The following is a 9104-nucleotide window of genomic DNA, read 5'->3' on the forward strand; positions in this document are numbered from 1 at the left end:
TTATCTACTAATATATTTCATATTTTTGTACAGACAAAAATAGTACAGAATTGATTAATTTTTAACTTTTTTTTTATTTAGACACAATATCATACAACTGTAATTTCAACCATTTACTGGCTATCAGTCATTGCATGAAAATAATTATTGAAATCAAGCGAAATAGAACAATAAAATGAAATGGAATGTTTTTTTAATTTTTTATCTAGAATTTAAATTTTAGTCATTTATTTACTTAGCTGTTTATTTGTATTTGTTATTTAGGCAGAATAGTATATACATTGTATAAATTTATTTAATGTATTATTTAATATTTAAATTTTTTATATATATATATATATATATATATATATATATACACACACATTAAATAATTCATTAAATAATTATTTAATAATTAATTTACAATAAATAGCATAGAATTTTATTTTCAGCCAGTTATTGGGAATCAGTCATAATATAATTTGCATTAAAATATTCAGCTATACATATACCAGAATATTATAGAAACCTGTGGATGGGCTCTTTTGACTTATGCTAAACAATAATGTTAAAACAATCACCAACAACTCTCAAGCAAAATGACTAGTTTTTCATGAGTATCACTCACTTCTTCAGAAAACGTCAAAGTCTAGTTCATTTTTCTAAATGTCATCGCTCCAATTCAGAAGCGTCTAGATACATATAAAGTTTTCCATTCTCCACTGGTGTCTGAAGGAACTGGTCATCATCAGGGAGGTTTGTGGGTCTGAATATCAAGGTTGTGCAGATTTTGGTGCTAGAATGTGGCATTCTGCAGAGGAAAGCAGATTTGCTGAGGAGACGGTGAATAATGATGTGGATGGGCGAAATCTCTGCAGTGTTGAGGAGAAGAAAGAGCCCTGCCATGCTTTACCTACACCTCTCTCTGTTTGTCTGCAGGGAGACGCTGGTGAAACAGGAGAACCAGGCCCACAGGGAGACGTCGGCCCTCCAGTACGGCAAACAAACCAACACTCATATGCAAAAAATAACAAGTCTCAGAATAACACACTCAGATCTCGTGTGTGTGTGTGTGTGTTTTAGGGTCCAAGAGGAGAGCGAGGAGAGAAGGGAGAATCTGGACCCGCTGGTTCTGCTGGGCCCCCCGGACCTAAAGGACCACCAGGAGATGATGGTCCTAAAGGAAGCCCTGTACGTTCTTATCATTAATACACTCTTAAAATTAAAACTCCCAAAAGGAGGTTTTTGCAACAATGCCATAAAAGAACAATATTCAACCAGCAAAGGTACCTTTCACTGATCTCTGCCATCATCTAATGCACACTCAGAGATAATCTTTACAAACACTAATCATTTAATAACACTGTTAAATGTAATATTTGGCAAACCACATAGTTAAGATTTGATACCATACATCATAATGTTGCGATGCGTAAATTCATGTAATTGTTTTATGTATTTATTTCGCTATTTTTTAATTAGAAGAATATAGAATTTAAATTTTGGCCATTTATTTACTTATTTTTATTATTATTATTGTTAAAAAAAGCATAGAAAAGAGACACCCAGGTGTTTAATATTGTACTGTATATTATTTATCTATCCTCTTTATTATTCTTACAATAAACTTGCCTTGCCTAATACGATAAAAATAAACACTGCAATATATCCAACACTATACAGTATACTGTATTAAAATATATGACTTTTTATTTATTCAAATATTAAACAAAAATTTACATTGTTTTTTACAAGAAAGTTTGAACTAAGATAAGTACAAGAAATTAAGATATACTTAAATGTGTTCTAAAACCTTTATTTTTGAGAGTGTATTCTAGGTTCTGCGTGCTAATTGGTCGATGAGAATAGCTTGTGGTACCTTACTCTTGATGCTGATGAGACCTCACAGTCACCGGGTTTCTGATCAAATATTAAAATGTTCAAATGTTCTGTGTGATTTTCAGGGTCCAAGTGGTTTCCCTGGAGATCCTGGTCCTCCTGGAGAGCCTGGTCCATCTGTAAGTACTATTCATGTCAAATGTAGTTATTAAAGACCTTTTCAGATTTGTTCAGGAAGTGAGATGCTTTTTCTTGTCCTGCAGGGTTTGGATGGTGCTCCTGGAGATAAGGGTGATGATGGAGAGCCTGGTCAGCCGGTGAGTATGATTTAAACACTATCATTTGACATCTCTGCTGTCGGCTGCATGCAAATGTGTTTTATAATGTTTTCTGCTTCTGTAATGTTGTTTCTCTCAGGGATCCCCTGGACCTACTGGTGAAACTGGCCCCACTGGACCCCCAGGAAAGAGAGTGAGTAATGCTTAGAAACATACTTTTTATTAAAAACATTTATCAAAAATATTTCTGTAAATATTCCCATATATCCATATGGCTCTCAATTTTCATCCTTTCTCTTTAGGGGCCTCATGGACCTGCAGGACCTGAAGGAAGACAGGGAGAGAAGGGTGCCAAGGTAATATGCAAATGTCGTACACACTTTTATGAACTCATGTGCTATTACAGTACAGCTATGAATTCATTCCGGCAGTGGTTTCAACGGTGTTGTGTCTCTGAATCAGGGTGAATCTGGTCTCCTGGGTCCACCTGGTAAGACCGGTCCAGTTGGTCCTCAGGGAAGCCCTGGAAAGCCCGGCTCTGAGGGTCTGAGAGGTGTGCCTGGACCAGTGGTGAGGGCTAATGGAGCAGCATCATGCAATGTCACATTACATGCCAAATCTATTTGTCAGTCTCACAAAGCCTGTATATAACCAACCCGGGTCACTACAGAATAAAAAAAAATCTAAACCAAAATATATAAATATATAACTTTCTTGCATCTAGAATGTGACAAAGATCACTTATTGTAAAAAAAAAAACAAAACAAAAAAAAAAGCAAACACTTTCTTCTAGAATGCAAGAATAATGAATTATTTTAATTACTATTAGTAATTCACTATTTTAGTAAATGTAAATACCTTTTTGTACCATTTTAGGTTACAAATAAATTAGCATTAGTATTTGTATTAGTACTACAACATTGTATTAAGGAATGAAACTTCAATTAATTATTAATAATTCAATTCAAAATTAATTAGTATTTTAGCATTTGTTTATTTTTGTAAGATTTATAGTTTAAGATCAATGAAACAACTTTAGATATGTAAATCAAGAAATGGGAGCTGCAGATTAAAGACTCTCAAGGTTTAAAGATAAAGAAAATGCAGTTTCTGAAATGCAAAAAAAGTGCATTTAAATTATGTTTTATTAATGATTAAAACCTATTTCGTAACATAAAATTACCCAAAATTATAATATATATAAAATCATTTATACGTGTGTGTGTGTGTGTATATATATATATGTATATATAAATTGTAAATTAATTATAAACAAAAATATATATACAGTACACATCCAAGTATGTTCATTTATGCTGCTTTAAAATCTAAAAAGCCACAGTGCAAAAATATTTTGGTACCTTTATTCATAATATATAATAGAACACTATAATAAAACATTACTATAACGAAAATACAAATATAATCCTATAATATTTTTTCGTTTTGGTTGAAATAAGAATTATAGTAAGGATCCCCCTTTGAACCCCCAGAATATAACCCCAGATCTCATATACAGTTGTGTCTAAGGCTTTGATCTGTTTGATCCTGATGTAGGGAGAACAAGGACTGCCCGGTGCTCCGGGACCCGATGGACCTCCGGGACCCATGGTATCCACACCATATTCCTCTGAGAACCAGTTCATTACAGTCTTAAACGACAATCTCCAGTCCTCACTCTTCTTATGTCTCTCTCTCAGGGTCCTCCTGGATTGCCTGGACTGAAGGGAGAAACTGGGATTAAAGGTGAAAAGGTGAGAGAAGCAGATCCATCTCTAAGTGATACTCTTAATGAACTGGATTATGACTTACTGCTCTGGTCTAGGAACAGGTGACACTCTAGTGTTTGGTACACAGCTGTAGTAATGACTTTACACGTCCAGAACATTCACTGAGCTCTGGCTGGCATCGATGTTATCAAGGAGTATGTTCATTATAGATGAGTTCAGTAATCAAGCGGCTCGTTTCAGGGTCATCCTGGTCTCATTGGACTCATCGGACCTCCAGGAGAACAAGGAGAGAAGGGAGACAGAGGGTTGCCAGGTCCACAGGGAACTGCAGGACTCAAAGGAGACACTGTATGGAAACATGTTCACACACATACAGCAATAAAAACCTAGTATACACTTTCCAAATCCTTTGTATTTTCATAAAACAGTCTTTAATATCTGTCTTTTTCTACAGGGTATTTCAGGACCAGCTGGACCTATTGGACCCATTGGACCTCCTGGTCTCCCGGTAACATTTCTGATGTTTCTTTAAAATCATTTGTTTATCTATATCTTCAGTGGTGCAGCAAAGAACTTTTTTATTAATCAATAAACATTTATTGCCATTTGTTCTATGAATCAGTATTATATTCTACAAAAAATAAAAAATAAAAAAATAATAATAATAATAATAATAATAATAATAATAATAATATACATGTAAATATATATATATATATATATATATATATGTATATTATTATTATTTATATATATATATATATATATATATATATATATATATATTTAAGTAAAATTTAAGATGGTATAAAACATTTTTTTGAGTAATAATAAACCTTTTTATTTCTATATATATGTATATATATATATATATAGAGAGAGAGAGAGAGAGAGAGAGAGAGAGAGAGAGAGAGGGAATAAACAGGTTCTCCATATTTTTGGTTCTAATTGTAACCTTTTTGTTTTTAGAGGACATTATATGTATAAACGTAATTCATAATGATTTATATGTATGTTTCACTTCTGTTCAGGGTCCTCCTGGTCCTAAAGGTGCTAAAGGATCATCTGTAAGTTCATGTTCTTATTTAATTATACTGGTTACTTGAATTAGCATTTTGTTTAGTCGATTGGTTTATCATTTTTTCATAAGTCTGTTTCTGGTTCTGTCTCTGTAGGGTCAGACTGGACCGAAGGGAGAAAGTGGAGTGCCAGGACCCCCTGGACCTCCAGTACGTAACTACACTAAACCAAACCTCTGTGAGATAAGCACATATTTAAACAGATGATTCTGCAGTAGATGTTACGTAAGTGTAATTGAGCTCTATTATGTGGTGGAAAGCAAATCTGAGGTTCCTCTGAGAGAACCCCTGATATATCACACCTACAGACTGTGTCGGTTGCTGAGTAACCTAGAGAGAAATGCAAGTGTTTCGTTAATGTCAGTGTAAAGGTCTAATTGTTTAGATGGATAATCCTAGATACGGTTATTTTTCAGCTCTATTACAGTAGTTTTTATTACTGAGCTTTTTTATGCCATTTTTTCTGTGCTCTAAATAAAGCACTGTATGTGAATATTAACGGTTGTTTTCTCATCTAGGGTCCACCCGGAGATGTCATCCACCCTCTGCCCATTCTGTCCAGCCCCAAACGGGCAAAGAGGAACATCGACGCCAGCCAGATGATGGACGACGCTGGAGATGCCAATTACAAAGACTATGAGGACGGCATGGAGGAGATATTCGGCTCACTGAACTCGCTCAAACTAGAGATTGAACAGATGAAACACCCGCTGGGCACACAGAGTAACCCCGCGCGCACCTGCAAAGACCTGCAGCTGTGCCACCCAGACTTCCCAGATGGTGTGTATCTCTCTCTCTCTCACACACACACACACACACACACACACACACACACACATTTCCAAGGGTGTTAATGATTGTTTTAAACAAAGCAGCTATCCAAACTGTTCAGGCATCACCCAAAGTCATGATGCGCATAAAAACAAAACAAACCTAGAAATATAAAATGTAATACATTTAAAATAAAGCATTTAATTAAAATTAAGAAAAAAAAGCAGCAGAAAATATAAGAAAAATTTTCCAAAAATGTAAAAAATAAATAAATAATACTCGAAAGTTTACAAAAATTCTGTAATGACTTACTTTTTCTGCCACATTGCAACCTTAATTAATATTTGTCTAAGAATTATCTTCATTTGGAGGCTTTAATTGAATGCATGGTGACATACACAATTAATTACAATGAATATGTGCCAAATCACATAATTAAAATAATCCGATTTTCAGCCCTGTATTAAATGAGCCTCGTTTGAAAATATCAGCAGTACATAAAGCTTACGATGACCTTTTTTTCTGCTTTCAGGTGAATACTGGATTGATCCGAACCAGGGCTGCTCCAGAGGACTCTTTCAAAGTGTACTGTAACTTCACAGCAGGCGGAGAGAGCTGCATCTTCCCTGATAAAAAGAGTGAAGGGTAAGAAATGCTCTCCTGAACAGAACACTTTGGGACGGCTTCCCACAAGTCCACATCAAGAGTAAAACAGCTTAGATGGTCAGAATCACTAAGCACAGCACCACTTTAAAAAGCATCACTTATCAAAATTAAGACAAACACACACTAGATTTATCTCACAGTTAGCAGTCCACAGATTCCTGAAAATCCTCCAGAGAGGACCAGAGGTACAGTCTGTTCAATATGTCACACTCTCTTAAGGTCACATCTGATTTAGATGGGGTTTTTTGCATTGAAAACCTATGGGAAGTCATACTCTGCACATCACAATGAATGACATATTGAACCACCCGTACTTTTTTTCACATCAACCTGAATAAGGTCTATACCAGCTATTCAACTGTTCAAAACACTATTCCTGAATTTATAACGAGGGTTCTTGTATCCTAGTCTTTAATGATAATTGTGTATTAGATTCTGCACACAAGTGTGACGAGTTATTTGGTTTAATGAGTCTCAGAAGCATCACTGATGGAGGATCACTCAGTGGGGTGTGAAGGTGACCTCTCAGCACTAATTCAGTTCTTCCACAGGTTCACTCTTCACACCAGCAGATGCAGACTACAAACAAGAAGAAAAGAAAAACAACAACACTCTTTTAGGCTTATTCTCACCTCCGCACTACATATTTACCAGAGCAAGCTTAAATTCAAATTAAATTCAGACCACTCCAAATGCAAAAAAAAAAAAAAAAAAAACAGAAATGTTTTTTGTTGGTCAAAATTTGAGTTCTAGGATTTTTCTTTTATTATTCATGATGGAAACAAAATCTGTATCATTACTGAAATATTGAATTGCTATCATATTATTATTTTTTACAGGCATTTTTTAAAACAACTTTTTAGGTTTTCAAGTGGCACTTTTGAAGTTTGCATAAAAATTAATTATGTTAAAATGATAACTATTCATTTAATATCATTTTGTAAACCTTTTTTAGAATATGTAGTGATTTAGTTGCTCAGCAAAAAAAAAAAAACTAAGATTTGAATATTATTATTTATTTAATTATAATTAGATTTGATTGTGGTTATAAACTGTATAATAGTTGTGTAAAGCTTTCATTGTAGGTATAATGCGTTCATTTACGTATGATGTCAATTGATATGTACAAGGCTATTCAAACATTGTGCAAACTGTCTGCTAGAACAGGTCTTATGTGAAAGCCTCTGCCTCGGAGAGATTGACAACTACACTGCAAAACAGATCAAAATAAGTCCCACAGGCAACCTGTAACTTCCTTCTGTCTGTCTGCAGTATTGACTCTAGCTGACTCTCTCTCTCTCAGGCCAGATTCACCTCTTGGGTGAAGGAGACTCCAGGGTCGTGGTTCAGTGAATACAAACGTGGTAAACTGGTAAGAGTGACTCCTCTTTCTTGTCCTCCTGAAATGGTCTTCTATTTTACAGAGCAAAATGGCTCGCTGGCCCAAAGACAGTCCAGGCACATGGTATAGTCGCTACAAGAGAGGGTCCATGGTAAGTAGGAATGCATGAGAGAACGGGCCTGTACCGAGGGTCCACGGATCCTCAGTGTTTCTGGAGAATCGGTCTCTTGGCAGCCCGTGCTTATGCATGCTTCTCGGATCCCTTCGTGGATGAGCATGGTCATCATCAGAACGGCGGAAAAAGTGTGTTTGCTCAGACTTATGGGTCATCTGAAGACTGTGGGTGGAGACGTCAGGTCTGACTGATGGAATCCAACCCGTCTTCTGTTGCTGTAAGCTTGAGGAAATCACCTTGAAGTGACTTGAGTCCACTAACACATGATTGCCGCTCTGCTCCAAACGCTAGTGAGATGCAAAAGGTGTTAAGAGTAACCTTATTTATAAAGGAAAAAGGCAGTACAAGAAGTCCTTGTGTCATGCTTCATGACTATTTTGATTATATTTATTATAATTATATTTATTATATAAATTCTGGCTAATGAAGTTAACCAAATCAGTCACTATGAAGCAGTGTTAGGTATACTACTGATATACTATTATAGTTTTTGTTCATATTTACATTTTTTATATAAAATATTAAGATATTATTTTATTGTTTTCACTTTATACTTAAAATATGTTATGAAAACTCAAACTACTAAAACTTTCAAATTAGTTTTTATAAATTTTATGTTTTAGATTTATTTATTTTAGTACATCAAGGTACTGTACCTCGATGAAAATGAGAAATGTTGGCAACTTGCTGTAGTAGGTTTTCATACATATAGATTTAGTTAACTGTAATAAATTGAACATAAGCTGGTTAGAAGAGAGACAGTAGACATTCACCGGTGTTTGGAACAGAGCCAGATCTTGTGTCCATGGCAGATCTCAGTCACTGAGCTTTGGGTTCAGTCTCTCTTGACATTCAGCTGTGATCATGAGGTAATGTGGTATTGGGCAGGTGTTTATGGTGGGTTGCATGCATGCATGCATTCAAAAGTCAATGCATATGAACTGTGTGAGAAGACCTCCTAATCGTAAGTATATAATAATGTGTGTGTGTGCGTGCATGGAGCATGCGCTCGCTCTCTCAGTCAGTCGCATATGTGTGTGTTTGTGGATCAGAGGAGATGGAGTTTTCTTCTAAACATGGGTTGGTATATTCAAGAATGAAAACAAAACATTTGCATATTTCCGTAATGCAAATGTTGCATCACACCACAAGGGGAGATTTGCATATAAAGCAGTACACTCATTTGAATATATTAGGTGATGTTTTTCAGTGGAGTCGTAACAAAATGAGTTTATCTTCTAT

At 35.3% G+C, this 9104-nt stretch overlaps 1 protein-coding gene across 1 annotated transcript in view; it reads left to right on the forward strand.

Annotated features, from left to right (window-relative positions):
• Positions 1-6288, forward strand: part of LOC113039139 (collagen alpha-1(XI) chain-like) — a gene marked incomplete at its 5' end in the record, with an annotated part of 61330 nt that extends 55042 nt beyond the window's left edge. Inside the window, 15 exons of the mRNA XM_026197038.1 lie at positions 922-975; positions 1066-1173; positions 1947-2000; positions 2085-2138; positions 2239-2292; positions 2402-2455; positions 2562-2669; positions 3657-3710; positions 3800-3853; positions 4070-4177; positions 4284-4337; positions 4861-4896; positions 5005-5058; positions 5427-5688; positions 6212-6288. Of these exons, the coding sequence (XP_026052823.1) occupies positions 922-975; positions 1066-1173; positions 1947-2000; positions 2085-2138; positions 2239-2292; positions 2402-2455; positions 2562-2669; positions 3657-3710; positions 3800-3853; positions 4070-4177; positions 4284-4337; positions 4861-4896; positions 5005-5058; positions 5427-5688; positions 6212-6273 (1170 nt within the window). The remainder of the gene's footprint in view (positions 1-921; positions 976-1065; positions 1174-1946; positions 2001-2084; positions 2139-2238; positions 2293-2401; positions 2456-2561; positions 2670-3656; positions 3711-3799; positions 3854-4069; positions 4178-4283; positions 4338-4860; positions 4897-5004; positions 5059-5426; positions 5689-6211) is intronic.
• Between the last annotated feature and the right edge of the window lie 2816 nt (positions 6289-9104).

Source organism: Carassius auratus, chromosome 21 (genome assembly GCF_003368295.1).
Source record: "Carassius auratus strain Wakin chromosome 21, ASM336829v1, whole genome shotgun sequence".
Lineage (NCBI taxonomy): Eukaryota > Metazoa > Chordata > Actinopteri > Cypriniformes > Cyprinidae > Carassius > Carassius auratus.